Below are 25,046 nucleotides of genomic sequence, written 5' to 3' on the forward strand. Positions count from 1 at the left end.
GAAAAGAAAAGAAAAGAAAAGAAAAGAAAAGAAAAGAAAAGAAAAGATTTTTTGAAAATCAAAAACCCAAGCGTTTTTCACTATGAAATTTCAAAGTAAATATTAAGAGAAACTTCTAAAGGCTTCCAGAGAGAAAATTAGGTTGCATACACAGAATAGTCAGTTGCATACACAGAATGGTACTGGATTTAGTAATACTCCCAAAAACTAGAAAACAATAGGGGCAATGCCTTCAAAATTCTAAACAAGTATTATTTTTAATCTGGAATTCTATACTCCTCTAAGCTGTTTCCAGGCATGCAAAGACAGGAAATTTACTTTCTGTGCTCCCTTCATCACAAAGCTGGTAAGATAGTAAAGTATTAAAACAGAGCAGTGGGGTGCCTGGGTGGCTCAGTCAGTTAAGCATCTGACTCTTCATTTCAGCTCAGGTCATGATCTCACAGTTCATGATCTCAAGTCCCAAATCAGGCTCTGCACTGACAGCAGGGAGCTTGCTTGGGATTCTCTCTCCCTCTCTCTCTGACCCTCCCCCACTTGCATACACTCTCTTTCAGTCAAAATAAATAAGTAAACTTAAAAACAAAAACAAAACAAAACAAAACAAAACAAAACAGGGGGCACCTTGGTGGCTCAGGTGGTTGAGCATCTAACTCTTGATCTCAGCTCAGGTCATGAACTCATGGTTGATTAGTTCCAGCCCCACATGGGGCTCTGCGTTGGCAGTGCGGAACCTGCTTGGGATTTTGTCTCTCCCTCTCTCTGCCCTTCCCTTTCTCATACTCTCTCATTCTCTCTCTCAAAATAAATAAATAAACTTAAAAAAAAAAAGCATGAAACCAGGGAAAATCAAAACATGGTATCCAGGAAATAAAGGATTGACCCACACAGAAGAGAAACAAAGAAATTCCCTGGATGAAGATATAGGAAAGCCAAGACAGCTTTGCAGCAGGTCTCCTGCCACCAGATCAGCTAGACATCACATGAGGTCAATAGGCTACCTACTGTGTTTGACCAACTTGAGAGGTTTACACTTCTAAAAGAGGGAATGAAAAGAAAACCAACAACAAAAAACCCAAGGCAATTGTAAATTCCAGGAAAAACAAAAATGTGTGTAAGAGGCAAATTTAGTCTTAATATTCATGTGGCTTAATTGTAAACCAAATTTACATAGTCATAACTATATAAAAATAAATACTTATTTATCCTAAAATGCACAAAACAAACAAACAAACGAAACCAAAAACCCAATAACTATGATCTACTATTGGAAAAGGTGATGAATGCTGCATGTGGAGTATTTAAAGAATGAAATCCTAATCTTCTATCACAGAAAGTGTACTAAGTAAACTAAAGATTTTATTGATTTTTTTTACCAAAATTTGTGATAAAATTATTTTATTTTATTTTTTTAATGTTTATTTATTCTTAAAAGAGAGAGACAGAGAGAGATCATGAATGGGGGAGGGGCAGAGCAGGACACAGAATCTGAAGTAGGCTTCCGGCTCTAAGCTGTCAGCATAGAGCCTGACATGGGGCTCACAAGCTGAGAGATCATGACCTCAGCCAAAGTCAGATGTTTAACCAACTGAGCCACCCAGGCACCCCTGTGATAAAATTTTAAAGTGACATTTATTCAAAGCAGTAAGGCAAAATTTTATTTTGTTTCTGATGAGCTATGGGTCTAGTTTTGTTTTTTTAAAGAATGTTTAAAGAATGCAGCAATTATAAGAACATGGATGGGCCTATAAGGTATAATGTTAAGCAAGATAAACCAGTAAGAGAAAGGCAAATATCATATGATTTCACTAATATGTGGAATTTAAGAAACAAAACAAAGAAAAAAAGAGAAAAACAAAAACTAGACTCTTTTTTGTTTGTTTGTTTGTTTGTTATTTATATTGGGGGGAGGGGGTAGGCAGAGACAGAGGGAGAGAGCCCAAGGAGGCTCCACAGCATCAGTGCAGAGCCCAACATAGGGCTCAACCCACGTTTGTGAGATCATGACCTAAGCTGCAATCAAGAGTCAGACACTTAACCAACTGAGCCACCCAGGCACCCCAAAACCAGACTCTTAAATACAGAGAACTGGTAGTTGTTAGAGGAGCAGTAGGTGAAGAGATGGGTGAAATAGATAAAGGGGATTAAGAGTACACTTATTGTGATGAGCACTGAAAAATGTATAGAATTGTTGAATCTGAGATTTTGTGTCTCCCTCTCTCTCTGCCCCTCCCCTGCTCATCTTCTGTCTCTCTATCTCTAAATAAATAAATAAATAAATAAATAAATAAATTTTAGGGGTGCCTGGGTCGCTCAGTCGGTTAAGCATCCGACTTAGTCTCAGGTCATGACCTCACAGTACGTGGGTTCGAGCCCTGAGTCAGGATCTGTGCTGACAGCTCAGAGCCTGGAGCCTGCTTTGGATTCTGTGTCTCCCTCTCACTCTGCCCCTCCCCCCTGCTTGCGCTCTGTCTCTCTCTCTCTCTCTCTCTCTCTCTCTCAAAACTAAATTGCTATTAAACAATTGTTAATTGTTAATTTAAAAATAAATTTAAAAGTGTATATATATTGTCCATTCCTCTCTCATATAATATGAAAATAGTGTAATCTTTGAAGCATCTTATGTCAGTTTTACCAGAGATGCTGATTTAAAATGCAGATTCATTACCCTGCCCAAGATGTACTGAACCAGTATGTCTCTGAGATCCGGCAGTGACATTTAACTGCATGACCCAGTGATTTTTAGGTATCCTAATGGAATCTATTAGGAAAACACATCTTGAATTATCCTAAGGTATTTTCAATTACAATAATTTATTTTTTATTAAATTTATCCTCTCAGGATAAGAAGTTAATTTTCTCTCACAGCTCTGAGATATAGTGTTGATTCTATCAGTCTTTAACCACAAGATCTCATTCTGTTGTTTCATCATTATAGTCTTAATTTATTTGTCATATTGCTCTGATTTCTCTATCCTTACTCATCAGATAATGGTCTGGTATTTTATACATATATTAATTCCATTGCATTCTCAGGAAGTTCAGTAGAAGAATACCTCACAAGTATTGTTCAAAAGGGGTGCCTGGGTGGCTCAGTCAGTTAAGCATCTGACTCTTAATTTCGCCTCAGGTCATGATCTCACAGTTCATCAGATGGAGCCCCATGTCAGACTCTGAGCTGACAGTGTGGAGCCTGCTTGGGATTCTCTCTCTCTCTCTCTCTCTCTCTCTCTCTCTCTCTCTCTCCCTATTCTACCTGCCTTCTCCCTCAGAATAAATAAATAAACTTAAAAAATGTGCCTTTCAAAAGAACCAAATAAGTATTGGTCAAAATATGACAGTGGAGTATAAAATAAAATCTGAGGAAAAAATATACTTTAAAAAGCTGTGAAGACTGACCCAAAAAAGGAAACAATAAACAGTAAAAAGTGAAGAGCTATGTGTTGTCCAATTCAAGAAATTAAAAACAAAATAGAATAAATCCAAAGAAAATGGAAGCACATAATAGAATTCCAGGCTGACATTTATTTTCCCTCAAGACTTTAGATATAATTCCAATGTGTTTTTATATCTATTGTTGCTGATTAGAAGCTTGATGTCAGTCTGATTTTCTTTTCTTTTTTTCTTTCTTTAGTAGATACTCTATTGATATTTTCTTGCACACTAATATGTGTGATAGGAGAGGATGAATTTGGGGTATTTTAAGGAGGTAAGGGGGGCAGGACTTGAACACTCCTTGATAAGGAGGATGGAAGAAAAGAGAAAAACCAAAGATGATTCATTCCATTGGGAACAACAAAAATACAAGCAGATATGGGGCAAAGATGAGATGGGTTAGGTCATTCCAAGAGAAGATTCTTGTGTCTGGAAGCCTCTCTGGGTTTGAAACTCTGGAAGGGGTTTCCATTTATAGATTGAAGCTATAGATACAGGAGTTAGCATATAAAAATGTGATAGATGTTGGAGCACCCCACGAATGACATGTTGAGGATGTGGAGTGCAAGAGGGTACAGAGTGAGAAGAAAACCCAGGACGGGATCCTGAGGAATACTAATGCTTTAGGAAAGAGCAGTGAAAGAGAAGCCTGAGAAGTGTGTTGAAATGGGGGAGCCAGAAAGATGGGGGTGGAAATAGTGGAGAGTGCCATCAGAGAAGCCAGCAGAAACAAGTTCAAGGAAGGGATGTTTAACCAGGTCAAGTGCAGCCAAGAGGGCAAGCAAGAGAAGGGATCAATTTTGTAAGGAGGATGTCACTGGCCATCTCGGCCAGAGAGACATCTTCAGAAATGCAGAGCCAAGGAAGGTGAGGAAGGAAAGCAGGGAGAGAAGACTCTGGAACAGCTGAAGTGTGGCAAAGAAAGAGACGGGGTGGTGGCTAAAAGAGGAAGAGGCATTTTATTTTGGTTTAAAAACATTTGAGTTTTTCTGATAACAAAACTAGTTACATATTCTTGTCCTAAAACCTGTGGAAAGCAAAACAAAGTGTAAAGAATAGAGAATTCTATAAACTCAGCTGACAGGGGTAGGTGACAACTATCCATCCCTAGGTGATGGTCCTTTCACCCACGTATGTTTAAATAAAAATTGGCTACTTTGAAGGATGCTTGTTTCATTTCATACATCATGAGCATTTTCCATTTCAATAAATAACCCATGGTTTTTATGATGAAGGAAATGATGTTCATTGTAAGATAAAATGTCAAACAGTATGGTCTCAGATAAGGTTATCGGTGGTGTGGGCTTGATGTGTGTCCACTGAGAGGAAAGCAGGGGCAGAGCAGGTGTTGAGGACAAAAGAGACTCTGCAGTGAGGTGGTGGCTGATGCCAGGAGGTGGAGGAGGAGGCTGGAGGGAAGGGACTCAGAAGCAAAAAGGTGGTATCTTCTGCTGAGTGATGGGGGCGTACACCAAAGTATGACATGATTGCTGCAGGGAAATGGTGACAGGGCTGACCACGAGGGCTGCTGAGAAGGGGAAAGAGCTGTTTCCTGGTGACACACCTTCCGGGGAGAGCGACCTGGGTTTTGATCCTGGTTCTGTCCCTTCATCAGCTAAATCCTTGGCCAAATTACCTAATCTCTCCTAACCTCAGAAGTTGAGATAAAAAGGTTGAAAAATAGATGGTTCGAGGATCAGTTCAGGCTTGGGGTTCAGCTCAGCTTGGGTGGAGTGAAAAGGAACTTGGGAGATGAAGTTACTGCCAAGACAGTGGTTTAAATGATAGATTATGAGATCTTTCCTCTTGACAGATGGGAGCAAAGCAAGGAAGAAGCTAACAGTAAAAGAAAAGAAAAGAAAATTCTTTTCTTTTCTTTTCCTTTTTTCTTTTCTTTTCCTTTCTTTTCCTTTCCTTTCCTTTCCTTTCCTTTCCTTTCCTTTCCTTTCTTTTCTTTTGAGAAAGGGCATGAACAGGGGAGAGAGACAGGAGGAGAGAAAGAGAGAGAGAGAATGTCTTAAGCAGCCTCCACATTCAGAATGGAGCACAACACAGGGTTTGATCCCATGACCCTGGGATCATGACCTGAGCCAAAATCAAGAGTCAGACACTCAATCAACTGAGCCACTCAGGTGCCCCAAGGAAGTTATTTTCAATCTAGTGAAGTTATTTTTACATGTTTTACTGCACTGCAAATTTCTATCCCCCAGAAATAAATACTATGACATTTTCACTTATGTTTTGCCAGTGCTTATAGAAAGAAGGAAATGATTGATACAATGAAACATGTAAGAGTATGGACCCTACAAGGGCACTTGTCTGGCTCAGTCAGTAGAGCACGCGGCTCCTGATCTAGAGGTCATGAGTTTCAGCCACACACTGGGCCTAGAGCCTACCTTAAAAAAAAAAAAAAAAAAAAAGCAGGGACTCTACAACCAAATTTCCTGGGGTCTGTCCTCTGTTCCATCACTTCTGAGCTGTATAACAGTGATTCTCAAAATTTTTGGTCTCAGGATCTCTTTCCACTCTTAAAAATGGAAGATTCTCAAAAGGCTTCTGTGTATGTAGATTATACAGAGAGATATTTATTATATTAGGAACTAAAAAACTGAGACAGATTTTAAATATTAATTTATTTAAAATCACAACAAAAATGTTAATATTCCTTAGTTTTTATGAAAAAATAACTGTATTTTCCAAAACAAACATTTAACGAGATGGGTATGCTATTTTACATTTTTGCAAATCTCTTTAATGTCTCGTTAATGGAAGAAGACAACTGGGTTCTCAACTTGTTGCAATATGTTGTTTTGGTTGAAGGATATAAAGAAAATCTGATCTCACAAATATGTTGTTGGAAAAAACGGAAACATCTTTCCCTTTCTTCCTTCCTTCCTCTTTCTTTCTTTCTTTCTCTTTCTTTCTTTCTTTCTTTCTTTCTCTTTTGTTTTAGTTTTTAATTCCAGTTAGTTCATATATAGTGTTGTATTAGTTGCACGTGTAGACTATAGTGATTCAAAGTAGGCATATTTCAATAGCTTTTTCAGATAGCAGTGGGTATTTTTTTATAGTATACCAAAACTTGACAAATAGTAGTTTCTTAAACGTTAGTTGCAACATAGAATCTGAAACCATATCAATGAACTTCTTGTAACCTGTTACATTTGAATCCATTTCTTTTCTTGTATTTGGAACAGATCATTTGGAGGCTATTGGTTCGATGTGTAATGCAGATCTTCCAAATGCTGGCACATTACCATATACAATCTGATACAGATGAAAAAGATAATATCATCCATCTCATTTATCCAAAGGATACAAAAATGCTGATTCAAAAGGGCACATGCACCCCAATGTTTACAGCAGTATCGACAATAGCCAAATTATGGAAAGAGCCCAAATGTCCATCCATTGATGAATGGATTAAGAAGATGTGGTTTATGTATGCAATGGAATTCTACTCAGTGATGAAAAAGAATGAAATCTTGCCATTTGCAATGACGTGGATGGAACTAGAGGGCATTATGCTAAGTGAAATTTGTCAGTCAGTGAAAGGCAGATATGATACAATTTCACTCATGTGGAATTTGAGAAATTCAACAGATGAACATAGAGGAAGGGAAGGAAAAATCAAAACAGAGAGGAGGCAAACGAGACTCTTAAATACAGAGAACAGAAGGTTGCTGGATGTGGCTGCGGGGTTGGTGGGGGGTTAAGTGGGTGACGGGCGTTAAGGAGGGCACTTTTAGGGATGAGCACAGGGTATCATATTTAAGAGATGAATCACTGGGTTCTACTCCTGAAGCCAAGACTACACTGTGTGTTAACTAACTTGAATATAAACTTTAAAAATATCATTATCCATCTCAAAACTTCTGAGAAACTTGTGGCACTTGGAAGAGCATGCGGCTCTTGATCTTGGAGTTGTAAGTTCGAGCCCCACGTTGGGTGTAGAGATTACTTAAAAATAAAATATTGGGGCACCTGGGTTGCTCAGTCAGTTAAGCATCCGACTCTGGATTTTGGCTCAGGTCATGATCTCACGGTTAGCGGGTTCGAGCCCCGCATTGGGCTCCACACTGACAGTGCAGAGCCTGCTTGGGGTATTTTCTCTCTCTCTCAGAATAAATGAACTTAAAAAAAGAAGAAAATATGAAAGATGTGCACTCAAGGGTTCAGATGTAATAAAATTAATATGTTTTACTGCTTCATCAGGAACAGTATTTTTGTCTGTTTTTTAAATTATTTTTTTAATGTTTATTTATTTTTGAGAGAGGGAGAGAGACAGAGTGTGAGCAAGGGAGGAGCAGAGAGAGAGGAAGACACAGAATCCAAAGCAGGCTTCAGGCTCTGCGCTGTCAGCACACAGCCCGATGTGGGGCTCGAACCCACAAAGCGTGAGATCATGCCCTGAGCCGAAGTCAGATGCCCAACCGACTGAGCCACTCAGGCGCCCCTTGTCTGTTTTTTTAAGCCATGAGGATGTGGGGGTGAAGAATACTATGACTAGCGGTATAATTTGGTGCTGGTGTCTTGGATTTGTACTAAGGCACCAGCAGTTTCCCCTCACTGCCTTTGCATTGATGCAAATCCCAGCACAGCGGAGAGTCAAATGACACCTTCGTGTCATTATGAAAATAGTTTTGACCTCACAACCCCCTTGAAAGTGTCTGGGGGATGCCCAGGGGTTTGTGGATCCCACTGTGAGAATCATCGTTTGCAGAGGAAGTTACCTGGCTTCACAGGGTTTCAATTTCCTCATTTATCAAACAGGATTAATAATGCTACACCTACCTCATAGGATTGTCATGAAAACTAAATCATTTAAAACACGTAAAACATTTAAAAATAGTGTCTGGCACATTATGTTATGCAAGCATTTACTAATATTATAGTCATATATCCAATGTTATCAAATGGTCTTCCAAAATAAGTTTATTGATAACTTTGGTCCATACTAATGTAACATAATTGTTGGATATCAGGTTGTTTCCAATTTTTCAATACCTTTATGAATAAATCTTTGGTACTTCTCTGATGACTTAAATTCCTACAGCAGAACTGCCCAAGGAGTATACCCATTTCTTCACAGTACTATTGAAAAGTGTACAGAGACTATCAAAGTAGGACAGCTAAAAAAAAATAGGGGCCTATGGGCCCAGTGAATATTTGACTTCAACAGGGAGCATTACTTAAGGTGGACATGATCTAGGGTGTAGCCGTGAGTGTGTGAGTGGCTCAGTTGGTCAAGTGTGTGACTCTTGATTTTGGCTCAGGTCATGATCTCGGGGTCGTGAGACTGAGCCCCATGTCAGGATCCTCGCTTGGCTTGGAGCCTGCTTAAGATTCTCTCTCTCTTTCTCTCCCTCTCCTACTCATGCTCTCTTTCCCTCTTAAAAACAAAAGAAAGAAAAAGAAAAGAAAGTTCCAGAAGTGTCACAGTATAAAACTATTAAAAAAAATTTTTTTTAATATTTATTTTTGAGAGAGAGAGAGAGAGAGAGACAGTGAGCGGGGGAGGGTCAGAGTGACAGGGAGACACAGAATCCGAAGCAGGCTCCAGGCTCTGGGCTGTCAGCCCAGAGCCCAATGCAGAGCTGGAACTCACAAACTGTAAGATCATGACCTGAGCTGAAGTCAGCTGCCCAACTGAGCCACCCAAGGGCCCCAAAACTATTTTTTTCATAAAACTCAAAAACAAGCAGTACTGAAAAAACTATGAAAAGGAAAAATGATAAAATGTAAAATTCTGGATAATAGTTATCTCTGGGGAGGCTGTAGAGGTGGGTTCAAGAAGATACACAGAGGAATGTGGCATTAGTAATATTCTAGCTCTTAAGTTGAACGCAGATATGTTCATTTTGTTGTTATGCTTCATGATTTATATGTAGGTTATTTTATAGGTCAAATATCAATTACCTCTTTAAATATAATAAGAGGATTACGTGATTTAGAAACTGAAGTAGAGCTGACAGTTACATTAGTTTCAGGTGTACAACATGGTGACTTGCCAGGTCTATATGCTATACTCACAAGCGTAGCTGCTGTCACCATACAACACTAATACAAAACCATTGACTATATTCCGTTTGCTGTCCCTTTCTTCTGTGTGCTGTGACTTAATCATTCCATAACTGTTAGACTGCACCTCCCAGTTCCCTTCACCTGCTCTGCCCATCCTGCAACCTCCACCCCTCTGGCAAACCACCAGTGTTTTCTGTATTTACAGGTCTGTTTCTGCTTTTTTTGGTGTTTGTTCCTTTAAAAAAAAAATTTAAGGTTTTTATTTATTTTTGAGATGGAGAGAGACAGAGCATGAGCAGGGGAGGGGCAGAGAGAGAGAGGGAGACACAGAATCTGAAGCAGGCTCCAGGCTCTGAGCTGGCAGCACAGAGCCTGATGCGGGGCTTGAACTCAAGGACTGTGAGATCATGACCTGAGCCAAAGTCAGACACTTAACCAACTGAGCCACCCAGGTGCCTGTTTGTTCCTTTTTTTTAGATCCACATCTAAGCGAAATCATATTTGTCTTGCTCTGTCTTACTTAGCATTATACCTTCTAGGTCTGTCCCTGTTGTAAATGGCAAGCCCTTTTTTATGGCTGATATTCCAGTGTGTGTGTGTGTGTGTGTGTGTGTGTGTGTGTGTGTGTGTGTATCTCACATACATATCTCACATCCTTATCCATTCATCCACTGATTGTGTTGCTTCTGTATCTTGGCTATTATAAATAATATTGCAATAAACAGAGAGGTGCATGTGTCTTTTCAAGTATTTCTGTGTTCTTTGGATAAATACCCAGAAGTTGAATTAGTGTATTATATGGTATTTCTAATTTTTTGAGGAACCTCCAAACTGTTTTCACCAATTTCCACTCCCTCCAGAGTGTACGAGGCTTCCCTTTTCTTCACATCCTTGTCAACACTATTCTTATTTTCTTGATACAAGCCATTCTGACGTGTAAATTGAGATCTCATTGTGGTTTTGATTTGCATTTCTCTGACGATTGGTGAGGTTGAGCATCTTTTCACGTATCAGCCATTTATATGTCTCCTTTGGAAAAAGGTCTATTCACGTCATCTTCCCATTGTTTAGTTGGATTGTTGGTTTTTTGTTTTTTGGTTTTTTTGGATGTTGAGCTGTAGAAGTTCTTTTTATTTAATTTTTTAAAGTTTGGGAGAGAGAGAGAATGCAAGTGGGGGGGAGGGCAGAGAGAGAGAGAGAGAGAGAGAGAGAAAGAATTCCAAGTAGACTCTACACTGTCAGCGCAGAGCCAATGTGGGGCTTGAACTCACGAACCACAAGATCATGACCTACACCAAAGTCAGGAGCTTAGCAGACTGAACCACCTGGTGCCCCGAATTGTAGTTCTTTATATATTTTGAATAGTAACCCCTTATCAGATATGTATTTGCAAATATCCTCCCATTTAGTAAGCTGCTTTGGGATTATGTGAATTTTGCATTCTATTCCATACCCTATGAGAAAACCGTCCTCTAAATGTGGTGCTCCAAGAAGATGGAACAGGTTTATCTTGTGGCTTCACAGGCCTCACCTTGTCAAAGTCAGGTCTCAAGGATCCCTGGTCTTCAGTGTTTTCACTGCTGACCACTTTCCCATCTCCTCCACTCACCCAGCCAGTCTCTGAGCTACTCAGTTCTTCCCAAGTGCCTCTGTGTCATCAGCACATATGGTTCCTGCTGACTGGAAACATCCCCATCTCTTCCCTGTTGGCTGATGGACATTTCTCCCTGATGAACATAGAGGACTCAGGTGTTACCTCCAGGAGCCTTCCCAGAGGCTGTGAGGGTTTGGCCCTTTCTCCCATTCTCACAGCGCCTCGCTCGTGGCCCTCTTTGGGCACTTTCCAAAGTGTGTAAACACACATTTCCAGGCCGGCCCTGCTCCAGACTCGAGTCTCCAAAGGCCAATATTGTTTTATTTTTAATTAATTAATTAATTAGAGACCAGGTACTGAGGACTCAGTAGGGGACACTCTCCTTCGTGCCAGGCACTCCTCCCCTCTCTCACACTTACAGCTACTACTACTGGAGGCAAAAGGAAACAAAAGTTGCCAAGCTTTATTGAGGCGGCAGTGGTTACAGGTAACATATCTAAGCCTACACCCCGTCCCACCCTGTGCGGCCCCTGAGCAGGCTCAGCCACCCTTGCCCCCAGTCTCATTTCTTGTCCTCCTCCTTCTTGTCTTTCTTGCCATCCTTGTTGGCCTGGGAGGCGAGGGACCCCATGGCATTTCGAATAGCTTCATTGTTGGGATCCACTCCTGGCAGGTTCTCCAGGACACTCTGAAGGAACTCGGGGTCCTGCATCACATCATAATCCTCCTCCTCCTGAAAAAGGGCGGGGGGCCTTGGGGTAGGGGCTGAGCCATCTGGGGAGCACACGGCTGCCTGAGCCTCTCTCTCCACCTGACTGGGCGCGGGGACACCTCTGGCCAAGAGTAGGAAGGACAATTGAGGAAAATATCCGGTGCCTATATGCGGTACAAACTCACACATTTAGTACTGACCAGAGAAACTGGAACTCAGCTTCCTGAGCATACAGCATAAAATCACATGCCATCACGTTCAGATTTCTTGCTCTCAGATACCCATTCTTTTTTTCCGCCTTTCACCCTGGTGGGAAGACAATATCCTACACACCCGTCCAGACTGCTCCCACCAAAAAGGAAGGACAATTACAGAACATGAGGACACTTACTCAACCTTGACTGTGAGCGTCCTATTGCCTTAGCAAAGTTTACCAACAAGAAACGTATATACCTCTGTTTCTTTCCCTGCGCTCCTCAAAAAGCTCAGCTGTGAAACCCGAAGAGTGGTTTCAGGCCTGGAGGGTTTGAGGACGTGAACACCAGGGGACTTTAAGCATGATGGGGATGGGGAATCACTGCTGGCCCTCACCTTGGCAGGCTCAGATGTGTCCATGGCTGAACTGGCATCAATGTCGGCTGATTCTGCCTGGCCAAACTCTGAGGAAAAGAGGTCAGTGTGTTGAGCTCCATTTCCGGACCCAACCTCTCCGCCTGAGCACTGAGTCCCGGGGCCCTGACTCACCTGCACCCTGTAGGGACATCTGCATGGCGTAGGCAATCTGCTCTTCCTCGGTCATACTGCTCAGGTCGGGGAGCCCGGTGCGGCCAAACTCCTGCTGGCTGATGGTCATCTTCAGCAGGGCATCATCCGAGTCTGGAAAAAGAAAGAGAGTGGTAGAGTAGAACCGGTGCCAGGGTCCACACAGACCCACCCCCAAAGCGTTCCCCCAGCCCATATACTCCCGGGCCTGCCGGGCCTCCCCACTCCTTCTCCTGCACCTCTATCCTGGGCCACTGGGCACCCTTCAGCCCTATCCCTCACCTTCGGCCCCGGCTGTAGCAATCCCGGCCTCAGCAGCAGAGGCTGCAGCTGCCCGCCGGGCTTCCTCCTCCTGCCGCTGCCGCTGCTCTTCCATAGAGACACGAAGGGCCTGGCAAAGGGCAGGGCAAGGTCAGTCATTCTGCCCGCCCTCCTCGCGGGCACTGGGTGAGTCCCCTGAGGGGTGGGAAAGGAACACAAAGGGGCAGCTTCTGGTTTATGTACATGGGGAAGAAGCTGGGAGGTAAGAGATGATACAGGGGAAAAGGGAGGACTTGGAAGAAGCCTGGGCTTTAATTACAAGTGAACAAGAGGCACTGACACTGGTGCCCCCGGAGATCACACAGATTTAAGGGGAAGAGGGACCCGAAGGGAGTGTGGGAAAATGAGCAAGGGTGCTCGGGACTGTCTAGCCCTAGAGGAGCTAGCTATGTGGCGTGTGGGTGTGTGAGTAAGGAGGACAAAGAAGGACCCCTGGGCTCTACGTGAGGTCAATGTTTGCTCACCAGGGCCAGCTCAGGATCAGCACTGGGATCCACTCCAAATTCAAAGTCACTGGCACCAAGTCCCAGCATGGCACCACCTTCACCAGCCAGAATCGGAGAACTGATGAGGGCATCGGCCAAGCTGGGCCCGGGGGGCACTGTCACCAGATGAGAACCGGTACCATCTTTGCCATTCAGTGTGTTTACAAACGCTGTCAGCTTCTCTGTGTTCACTTCCTGAGGGAGGCAAGGACACAGCAGGCTCTCCTTCCTGCCCTACTCCCCGTCTTCTGCCACTTCAGCTTTTGTTTGTAGCTACTCTCTCACAGTGCAGGCACTCCTCTGGGGAAGGACTGTTCTGTTTACAGCCAAATCAAGCCCATGCCCCCCAACCTGGCCTTACTCACCTCTTCCCCAAAGTTGATAATGTCAACATTCACTTTTTCCTTCTTGAGACGTTTAGCCAGCTTCACCAGCTAAGAAGAAAGAAGAGAAATGAGGAAATCTGTTCCATACCATGAGGGGAAATGACACACCTCACAAAAGCATACGGAAACTGGTTAACCTCCCCAAGGCCCCCCAACAGAAACACTGAATTCTGTAGATCCACCTCTCCCCGAAGTGATGAACCCAATGACTCTGCCAGGCTCCCTTAAGGCCTGAGAGACCCCATTCCCAAATGTCCCAGCTGTCACCTGGACTCACATCCTTCTCATTGTCCTCCACAGGACTTCCCACAAAGGCAATGATGCGCATCTTGTGATTCTTGCCCTGTCGGTGCTTCAGAGCCAGCTTGTAAAGAGAGAGGAAGTTCTCACAGTCAGCCAGAGGCATCACCTAGCTCGCTCCCTGTCACTCTGCTTTTTTTATGGTTCTTATGGTTTCTACATTCCACAAGTCCACCATCCTGCTCACACACATTAGACACAGAAGGGTCTAATCCCTCCTTCACCCTTCCTCCTTACTGTGCCTCTGTGTGGACAAGGAAGAGGGGTGAGTCTTAATTCCAGGGGTCTTTTCCCTCACTGTCATCACTGGTCCTGGAATTCATCCCACCGTATCTTTTCTACTCATTTCTGAGTCCTTTCTATTCCCCTGCTCTGGTTCTGGCTCAAGACTCCAGGGTAGAAATGAACAACGTTGGGGGCAGAACTTCAGAACACGGGGAAACAATCAAAGGGATCCAGTAGGACTCACGTGGGCCACGCGGATGCCAGTGCAGAAGGTGATCTTGCCCTTGGGTTGGACAGTGTGAAGCTTGGAAAGGATGCGGCCGGTGTCAGGAGTGAGTGTGGTCAGCACTTCACAGTCACTGGGATGTAGGGAAACGGTTTCTGTGACTTCAGGTCAGGACAAGCGCCTCAAAAACTGTATTTGTCTCTTCTTTCCTTTTTTTAAGTAAGTTCTACGCCCAATGTGGATCAAGAGTCACATGCTCTACCGACTGAGCCAGCCAGGTGCACCTGACTTGTCTTCTCTTTAAAGACCTTTATAATAACTATAATCTCTACTTTTCTTAATCGAACGCCCAGTGTTTAGAGAGTAGACCTTAAAAGTTCTCATCACAAGCAAAGAAAAATTTGTGAGATATGGGTGTTAACTAAACTTAGCATGGTGATCATTTTCACAATATATACATATATCAAATCATTATGTTGTATACCTTAAACTTATGCCATGTTATACGTCAATCATATCTCCATAAAACTGGAAATAGTATTCAGTAGATATGAGCGCAGGAAATAAGTAGTTGATTTTGCAAACTTGCCCTCTTCCTCCCAATTTCCCTTGAATTCCTGTTATCCTGCCTTCTGGGGGATAACATGACAATCCCTCTACCATAGCTCGATGCTATTGACTATGTCTCCCACCTGCTCCATCTCTAGACCCACTGGCCAGCTGACAACACGGATACTGGGACGGGAGGCTACTCATCTGAGGGTTATCAGTCCTTAGACCACTTCTAGGGTAAGAGGACATGTGATAAATGCCCTGGGGACCCTTATCCCAAATCACTTTTCATTGAATTTAAAATATATTGTGAACTCTCACCCCAGAAGATCTAGTTTCATAATTGTATTAAATTCAGATTAATATTAAACTCAAGTTACGATTTACATTTCCACCAAATAGTGAAGAAACTAGTCTAGAAGGTGGATAGGCAAACACAACTTCACAGAACCTACGAAAGGGTGGCAACCTGGATACCACAGTGGGTCACATGTGGGAAGCCACCCACCCACCTACCAAGCCCCTCCTCCTCTGCCCCATGTACTTGGCCAGTGTGATGAGGCCCACGTTGTTCTCAGGGTTGCTTCGGGTCTTGGAGTGACACACTATGTTGACAGCGTCCTGCTGGGCCTGCAGCCGGGTGGGTAAGAAGTCCCCATTCCGCATATATTCACTGTTGTCCACGCTGTCAGATTAGGAGAGAAGGAAGGGAAAGAAGACATATTGTAGGATCTCTCTGAGACATTCTCTCTAGTTCTAGGGACCCCCTACCTCCCTGCAACACTTTTCCTTTGAGAGACATTGTAATGTACAGCAGTGCATTTATATGTGTGTGTGTGTGTGTGTGTGTGTGTGTGTGTGTATATATACATATATATATACATACACACACACACACACACACACACACACACAGACTTCCAAGCATTACACCAGACTTAGAGACTCAAAATGAGAGAAGGGGGAAACAAAATTTAAATCTTCACTCCACAAGTGACTCTGATAAGCACCAAACATTGAGATCCACTCATGTACCACAACCTTCTCATAAGAGGCATGTAAGTGTTATTAAGCACGTCATGGATGTATATTCTAAATTTGCCTTTAAAATGTGAGCATTCCAAAAGTAGAAAATATTTATAAAATAATACATGATTGGCAGCACTGAGTGCAGGAAAACACAACGCAATCATTTGGTTAAATGTTCAACAGCTTTGACAGCTGGACTAAATTGCAAAAATGAGATTACATGGATTTGGAGTCTCACTTCTTTTATCCTTGCAGTTTTTCCCAATCTAAGGGACCCAGATAATATGAAATATAAGCTCCAGCTTCCCAGAGACTATAAGAAGGCAAGTAAATGAAGCCGTTACACAAGCCCTGAGCAGGATCAATTCCTGATGACTCGAGATCCTCTAGAACTCTGTCGATGATTCCATCTGTGCTGAAGGGAGGAAGGAGGGTCCTCCTAGATGAGACACTTCATTTCCCCTGGCTAACAAAATATGGTCCAGGTGGCAATCTTTTTCTTTAGTATCCTCTGGCAATAAATATAAACCAAACATGATGAAGAGAGGTAATTAAGAAACTACCCTAAGAAACACAAATGGGAGTAAAGAACAGTGTTCAGGTTCAGGTTCAAATCCCCAATCTGTTACTTATTAATACTATGATCCTGAGGAAGTTACTTAATTTCTCTAAGGTCTAGTTACTTCATCTGTAAAATGAATTTTTACCTGTACAGGATTGCTACGATGATGAAATTCATAGAAAGTACTTAGCACAGGGCCTAACAATAAGCATGAACACACAGACTAGTTTTCATAGTGGAAACTCCATCTATGTAAAGGAGACCAAGGGCTGACTCGACTGACCATGCATTATATTCTTTTTTCCCTGATACACTGTTTCTGATTATTCTCCCAGCAGGGAAGTAACAGTCTCTCTAGCTTCAAATACAGTAGTGAGTCCAAATATAAAAAACAATGGAGGCATTGAGGACCATCCAACTGGACAGCTACTAAGTATAAGGACTCTGGGCAACAGGGCAAGAGCAGATGGCTAAGGGCTGGAAGAAAGGCCTCATGTAAGCAAGGGGACTTGAGCAGTAGGGAGAACAGACAGTGGAGAATGCGGCAGCAGGGCTCCCACTTTGACAGGCATCAGAACACAGGGAGGGTGATGGTAGTATGGTGGGATTAAAAACACAGATGCCTTGGGGGTGGGGGAAACACAGATGCCTGAACACCTACGTATGCATCCCTAGAAAAGTGTATGTGCACTGTTTAGTTTTTCTAGTTTTGACCTCTATATGAATCAAATAATGTATCTATTTCTTGACTACTTTTGCTCAAAGGTATATAATTTTTCCCAACAAAAACCCAACTCAAAATAAGGGCTTAGGGGCACCTGGGTGGCTCAGTTGGTTGAGCATCCAACTTCAGCTCAGGTCATGATCTCTCGGCTTCTGAGTTCGAGCCCCATGTCGGGCTCTGTGCTGACAGCTCAGAGCCTGGAGCCCGCTGCTGATTCTGTGTCTCCCTCTCTCTCTGCCCCTCCCCCACACATGCTCTGTCTCTCAAAAACAAAAACATTAAAAAAATTTTTTTTAAATAAGGACTTATGATATTATCCACCTATTCCATAAAGTCTTCATTTAAAAAAGAATACAGATGCCTGGACTTCCCTGGCTGGGAGTCTGACTCAGCAGATGGAGAGCGGAGTCAAATACTTGCAATTTTTAATAAACTCCTCCAAAGAATTTTCATGCACAGCAGATTATGAGGCTCTACAGAAAAAGAGGAGTGGCTCTCATCATTATTCTATGACTGGACTGCTACAATTGGCCACCAATATGTCTCTCTGGACCTAATCTTTCCTCCTATACATCAAGCCAGGCCAATATTTTTTAAATTTTTATTATTTTTTTAAGTTTATTTACTTTTGAAAGAGAGAGAGTGTGTGAGCACGCACAGGGGAGGGGCAGAGACAGAGGAAGACACAGAATCTAAAGCAGGCTCCAGGCTCTGGGCTATCAGAAAAGAGCCCAATGCGGGGCTTAAACCCACAAACTGCAAGATCATGAGCCAGGCCAATATTCTTTTTTTTTTTTTTTTTTTTAATGTTTACTTATTATTTTGAGAGACAGAGTGCAAACAGGGGAGGGGCAGAAAGAGAGGGAGACACAGACTCCAAAGCAGGCTCCAGGCTCTAAGCTGTTAACACAGAGCCCAACATGGGGCTCAAACTCACAGACCGCAAGATCATGACCTGAGCCAAAGTTGGACACTTAACTGACTGAGCCACCCAGGCATATCCCATGCAATATTCTTAAACGCCGTTTTGTAAACGGCTTGGCATCCCCATGGCATGAACTCTTTCAGAAGTCCTCTGTGGAAGGTACCAGACAGAGGTCGACCTCCTGAGCCTGACACCCATCTACCTCTGAAAAAAGAAAGAAACTACCTTACACCAACAACCTTATAATCAAGTCACACTAGCCTATTTCCTAATTCCTAACCACACCTTGGGCATTTACACTTCAGCAGCTTGGTTTCTGCCCTTCCCCCTAACTGTCTGTCTTTCCTCAACATTTGTCAAAATCCCTTCAAGGCCCCTCTTAAATTCCCTCTTGAGGACTCCTCAAGTACACTGAACCTAACAGATGTACAGCGCTGTACAGTTTACAGAGCACCGTCACAAACATTTTACCCACCTGTGCTATAAGGCAAGTGGAGGTCACTACTCTCCCCAGTGAGAGATTTACTAGATTCTCCAGAACATAGAGCTGGTAAGTACCAAAACCACAGGATTTTGTATTCCAAATCCTGTCCTTTTTCTACTCTAACATGCTCTCTCCCAGAAGTTGCCAGATTTAGCAAATAAATAAATAGGACTCCACTCCCAGTTAAATTTGAACTATACATAATTAACAAATAACTTCCAGGGCACTGGGTGGCTCGGTTAAGCTTCCGACTTTGGCTTGGGTCATGATCTCACGGTCCATGAGTTCGAGCCCCACTTTGGGCTCTGTGTTGACAGCTCAGAGCCTGGGACATGCTTGGGATTCTGTGTCTCCCTCTCTCTCTGCCCCTCCCCCACCCCATCTCTAAAAAATGTTAAAAATTTTTTAAATTTTATTTTTAATTTTAAAAAATGTTTATTTATTTCTGAGACAGAGACAAAGCGTGAGTGGGGGAGGGGCCGAGAGAGAGGGAGACGCAGAATCCAAAGCTGGCTCCAGGCTCTGAGCAGTCAGCACAGAGCCCAGCACCGGGCTCAGGCTCAAAATCACAGACCACGAGATCATGACTTGAGCTGAAGTCGGACGCTCAACCGACTAAGCCACCCATGCGCCCCCCAAGCAAAAAAATTTTTTAAGTAACTTTTTAGTATAAATGTGTCCCATGCAATATTTGGGACATACCTATGGCCATTTTTTATATTAAAAACTATTGTTTATATGAACTATTCAAATTTAGCTGTGTATCCTATATTTTATCTGGCAATGCTATCCCCCGCCCACCAAAAGAAAACTCAGGTGGTTCTTCCATCCAACTGGCGATTTGTGTTTGTGTACTATTTTGTATTATATTTTACTCTCATACTTCGAAGAAATCGTTGAAACCTCGCAAAAGTTTGTGTCATCTTCTACTCCAACTTATAATAAAATACTCAGCCCAAGTCTGAGACTGATTAAGAGATTTAGCTCACCAGATAAGGGCTTTAATGTCAGACAGCCTGGGGTTTAAATCTTGGCTCAGGCAAGTCATTTAAAATTGCTGAGACTCGGTATCTCCATCTGTAAAATGGACAGATATTTACCTAGGAGTGTTGTGAGGTGTAAGTGAGACAACGTAAATTCACGCCTGACACAGAGAAAGCAATTTACAAATAATACCTTTCGAGATGATACAGGGAAAGGTAATGGAGACAGAGATGAGCAACCGGGGCTGGGAAAGAATTTACAATTTCCCTTCCTAATACCCATTATTTTGAGAAGCGGAGGGTAGACTACACGATGAGTCTGAGAAGCAGGACTCTGGCTACAGACAGCAGAGTTGGGGATAGTCTAGAGAAGACGCTAGACTAGAGCAAGGCAGCAGGGATCGGCTGGTCAATGACAGTCCGACAGCTGAGGGATACTGGGAGTACTCCGGGCCCATCCACCTCTCCCGGGCCCTGGGATGACTCAGGAAGTCGATGGAGCTCCTTCCTTCCTGGCCCTGGGCCGCATCTCGCCGACTGGTCCCCCACCCCCATCCCAGCCCACCCGGCCTCCGCGCGACATGCGTCCCCCACCCCATCCCGCCCCATCACGGGGCCCCGAGGCAGCTCCTCACCAGACCATAGTGCTTTCCAACACCATCTTGCCACCTTCCTCCCTCCCGGACCGGTTCTCCTAGACTGACAAACAACAACTTCTCCGATTGGTCCAATGCTCACCACCAATCATAAGGCCCCGCTCGGCGAGGGGCGTCCGCCTCCAGCCTCCGCGCTGCATTTTGGGAATTGTAGGCGCAGCCAAAATGGAATGCACTAGGGACGTAGGACGTGGGTAACACGCAAGAGAGCCCTTCTTTGCTTTCCGTGTCTTGCAGGTTCTGTGGTTGAGTTCTCTGCTGGCTGATCTACGAGAAGCGGGGAAGGATCCTTTGAAATTACTGTGGATGTGTCTGCCAGCATCGTTTTTTTAGAAAGTGGTGGGATGGCCAATGACGTTCCAGCTCCGTCAGTTCCCCATAGCGCTTTGTGCACCCAACCACCAAGCCCTTGGCCTCCTGAATTGAATGTGTATCTCTTCCTCCCATTTAATTAAGGGCAGGAAAAGTGTCTTAATCTTTGCAATCCCTAAGCCCAGTACAGAGCCTGACACATGGTAGGAGCCAAGAAAAGGTTTGACAAATCAATCCTTTTAACTAATCTCCCAAAGAATGGGAGACAAACTAGTAAACCATTTTGGTTTGTTAATCAAGAACAATATTCATGGGAATGCAAGCTGGGGCAGCCACTCTGGAAAACAGTATGGAGGTTCCTCAAAAAACTAAAAATAGAACTACCCTACAACCCAGCAATTGCACTACTATGCATTTATCCACGGGATACAGGTGTGCTGTTTCAAAGGGACACATGCACCCCCCATGTTTATAGCAGCACTATCAACAATAGCCAAAGTATGGAAAGAGCCCAAATGTCCATTGATAGATGAATGGATAAAGAAGATGTGGTATATATGCACAATGGAGTATTACTCAGCAATCAAAAGGAATGAAATCTTGCCCTTTGCAACTACGTGGATGGAACTGGAGGGTATTATGCTAAGTGAAATTAGTCAGCCAGAGAAAGACAAATATCATGATTTCACTCATATGAGGACCTTAAGAGACAAAACAGATGAAATAAGGGAAGGGAAACAAAAATAATATAAAAACAGAGATGGGGACAAAACATAAGAGACTCTTAAATATGGAGAACAAACAGAGGGTTACTGGAGGGGTTGTGGGAGGGGGCATGGGCTAAATGGGTAAGGGGCACTAAGGAATCTACTCCTGAAATCGTTATTGCACTATATGCTAATTTGGATGTAAATTTAAAAAAATAAGAAAGAAAATTTAAAAAAGGAAAAAAAGAATAACATTCAAAAATGCTTTGGATTACTTTTCCCTACACACACATGTAAAACTGGAAATGCCAGGCCTCTCCACTGGAGGGAAAGCGTAGCAAGGGACCAGGCATGGCTACAGAACACCATATTTAGAGATGGGAGAGTGGAGTGTTGTGGATATTACCTAAATGTTGGTTTAATAGATATGCTCAAAAGTTATTGGTAGGCATCACAGCTTGTATAGGAGTAAAATCTCCCTATTACTAGAGAAAAAAACTGTCAACATAACCATAGACAGGAATGGGGAAATAAGCACAGAAAAATAATTGCAAGTTCAAACATAACCAAAATATTTTGCAAACAAGACAAGAAATACATTTAAAAACTAGCTACACATTGTAAATAGAGACACACAAAACTAGTGATAAAAGGTAAAAATTGGGGCGCCTGGGTGGCTCAATCAGTTAAGCGTCTGACTTTGCCTCAGGTCATGATCTCACAGTTCTTGAGTTCGAGGCCTGAGTTGTGCTTGCTGCTGTCAGAGTGGAGCCCTCCTTGGATCCCCTTTCTCCACCCCATCCCCGCCCCTCCCCTGCTCACGCGCTCTCTCTCAAAAATAAACATTTTAAAAAGTTAAAAATAAAGGGAGAGAGTTAAAAAAACTATATATATGTATACATATACATGTATATACATACAATATATATGTATACTATATATGTATATATATATATATATATATATATATATATATATCAGGCAAGAGTAATGAAAGAAACCGTGTATACCTATATTAATATTATACAAAATAGAAATCAACACAAATAGCTGAAGTAAAATCAGGAGAAGGGTATTTCATAAAATATAAAATCCACCAACAAAAAAATATTCTGGGTTAATTGCAATAATACAATTCCAAAGACAAATTGAATATCAAGGATAACTATAAGTTAGTATTCTTTTAAATGTATAAGTAAACGAAGACAAACATTCAACACAAACAAACTAGGAAATGAATGTTCTGGAATGTCATCACTGTTCTGGGAAAACGTGATCCATGATACCTGTGCAGGGAAGTGTCACCATCTCAGCATTAGTCAGACATTTAATAGGTTGTGACCAGTTTTTAGTCACTACACTTTTTTGTTTAATTTTTAATGTTTATTTATTTATTTTTAAGAGAGAGAGAGACAGAGGGCAAGTGGGGGGAGGGGCAGAGAGAGAGGGAGACACAGAATCTGAAGCAGGCTCCAGGCTCTAAGCTGTCAGTAAGTACAGAGCCAGACGCAGGGATTGAACTCACGAGTCCTGAGATCATAACCTGAGCCAAAGTCAGGTGCCCAACCGACTGAGCCACCCAGGCGCCCCTAGTTACTACACTTTGAAAAGTCTATGGAGATATTGCAAAGAATGCAAAATATAATGACCATCAAAAAATGAGATAGTGAGGGGCGCCTGGGTAGCTCAGTTGGTTAAACGTCTGACTCTTGATTTCAGCTCATGTCATGATCTGATGGTTGGTGAGATGAGCCCCAAGTTGCGCCCCACGCTGACAGCTCGGAGTCCCCTTGGGATCCTCTCTCTCACTCCTTCTCTCTCTGTGCCCCCCCCCCACTCCCCCTCTTGCTCTCTCTCTCTCAAAATAAATAAATAAACTTAAAAAAAATGAGAGTGAAAAATAGATTGACTTAATTCAACCTGGAGAATCAAGAACCAATACTCTTTGAACAGAGATGTCCTGTTAGCATTATGTCAGAAGTTGTTAAGAGAAATGAGAGTTGCAACAATGTGCACAAAAGACAAAATCTGACAGCATCACATTTTGGTAAAACGAGAGCTCTATAATGAAAAAAAGAACAAAACAATCCACTCATTTACCTGTGGCTCAGGCACTATTCTGGGCTCTTGGAGGGGAACAAAACAAAATCCTGCCCTCACAGAGCTTACATTCTATGGGGGAAGGCAGACAGTAGTAAGCCAGTGAGGAAGCAAGCAAATAAATGAATAAATAAAATATAAATATTATGTATTTATATAATTTAATATATATACTTTTATATTTATATATTATTTTATATATTAAAATGATATATTTATATGTGAAATATATTGCATTACATTAAAAATATAAATAAATATATAAATTTGTTTTCAAATAATGGTGATCACTTCAGAGAAAATTAAACCCGGGTGGATGTGGTTTCTGTTTTATATAAATAGGACATTAAGGAAGCCTTATATTATAGACACCTAAAGGATACCTGGGGAAAAGAGCAAGTGAAAATGACCTGAGGCAAGAGTGTACTTAAGAACTTGGAGTCTACTAGAGGTGGGAGTAGAAGGACAGAGGGAGGGGAAGACCAGAGAAGCAAATGTAGTAAAGAGGTTGGTGTACAGTCTCGTAGATCATTTTAAGGATTCTGAGTGAGTTAAGGAGCTGTTGCAGTTTTCAACAGACGATTGACAGGATTTGACTTGTGTTTTATTTTTATTTTTATTTTTTTTTAATTTTTTTTTTTAACGTTTTATTTATTTTTGAGACAGAGAGAGACGGAGCATGAATGGGGGAGGGTCACAGAGAGAGGGAGACACAGGATCTGAAACAGGCTCCAGGCTCTGAGCTGTCAGCACAGAGCCCGACACGGGGCTCGAACCCACGGACCGTGAGATCATGACCTGAGCCGAAGTCGGACGCTTAACGGACCGAGCCACCCAGGCGCCCCTGACTTGTGTTTTAACAGTATCACTTTGGCTGCTACAGAGAAATGCCCTTGGGGAAAAGAGCAGGAGATAAACCGGTTTAGGAGACCACTTCACTGATCAGATAATATGATGATGGCTTATTCTAGGGTGGTAACAAGGGTGAAATGGTGATACATGGTTGGGTTTCAAGTATTTCATAAGATACAAAACTGACAGAATTTGCCAATGGATCTGATGGAGGTTTTAAGGGAAGGGAGTGTTAAGGAAGACACTAGTTGATTCTAGACAACTAGAAGCATGGAGTCATTATTTTTTTTAATCAAAAAAAAATTTTTTTTTTAAAGTAGCTCCATGTGCAACGTGGGGCTTGATCTCACAACCCTGAGATCAAGAGTGGCAGGCTCTACCCAGCCAGTCAGATGCCCCATCACTATTTCTGAAGATGGGTTAGAAGGGACAAGAACCAGAAATTCAGCTTTGGTCATGGTTAGGTTTAAGATGCCTATTAGACACCTGGATCTAGATGTCAAGTAAACGGGTGGATATAGGAATTTGCAGTTCAAAGGAAAGGTCTAGGCTGGAGACGGAAATTTGGGAGCTTTTAGCCAATATTGAGATAGTCTTTAGATCATGAGGTGATATGGGGTTTGAACAAATTATATAGGTCTTTAGGCTACTGTGAGGACTTAAAAAATTACTTAGGGAATGAATGTAGAC

The 25,046-nt window shown here is 42.5% G+C and overlaps 1 protein-coding gene across 4 annotated transcripts; it reads right to left on the minus strand.

Moving 5' to 3' along the window:
• Positions 1-11,496: 11,496 nt before the first annotated feature.
• PSMD4 (proteasome 26S subunit ubiquitin receptor, non-ATPase 4) lies at positions 11,497-20,462 on the minus strand. Of its 4 annotated transcripts, none has more exons than XM_049616292.1 (11): positions 20,365-20,462; positions 19,736-19,823; positions 15,567-15,707; positions 14,489-14,603; positions 13,997-14,083; positions 13,699-13,767; positions 13,313-13,528; positions 12,810-12,918; positions 12,510-12,641; positions 12,357-12,424; positions 11,497-11,786 (listed from the first exon to the last, which is right to left on the minus strand). In XM_049616292.1, the coding sequence occupies exons 2-11, from the start codon at positions 19,792-19,794 to the stop codon at positions 11,616-11,618; spliced, it is 1,167 nt and encodes a 388-aa protein (XP_049472249.1). In that variant the 5' UTR covers positions 19,795-19,823; positions 20,365-20,462; the 3' UTR covers positions 11,497-11,615. The 4 variants fall into 4 exon arrangements, with proteins under 4 accessions (XP_049472249.1, XP_049472253.1, XP_049472252.1 ...); XM_049616296.1 differs by lacking the exon at positions 20,365-20,462 and adding an exon at positions 16,396-16,562 and having other exon boundaries at positions 19,736-20,073; XM_049616295.1 differs by lacking the exon at positions 19,736-19,823 and having other exon boundaries at positions 20,365-20,461.
• Positions 20,463-25,046: the final 4,584 nt, after the last annotated feature.

This window comes from Panthera uncia (assembly GCF_023721935.1).
Source record: "Panthera uncia isolate 11264 chromosome C1 unlocalized genomic scaffold, Puncia_PCG_1.0 HiC_scaffold_4, whole genome shotgun sequence".
In the NCBI taxonomy this organism is placed as follows: domain Eukaryota; kingdom Metazoa; phylum Chordata; class Mammalia; order Carnivora; family Felidae; genus Panthera; species Panthera uncia.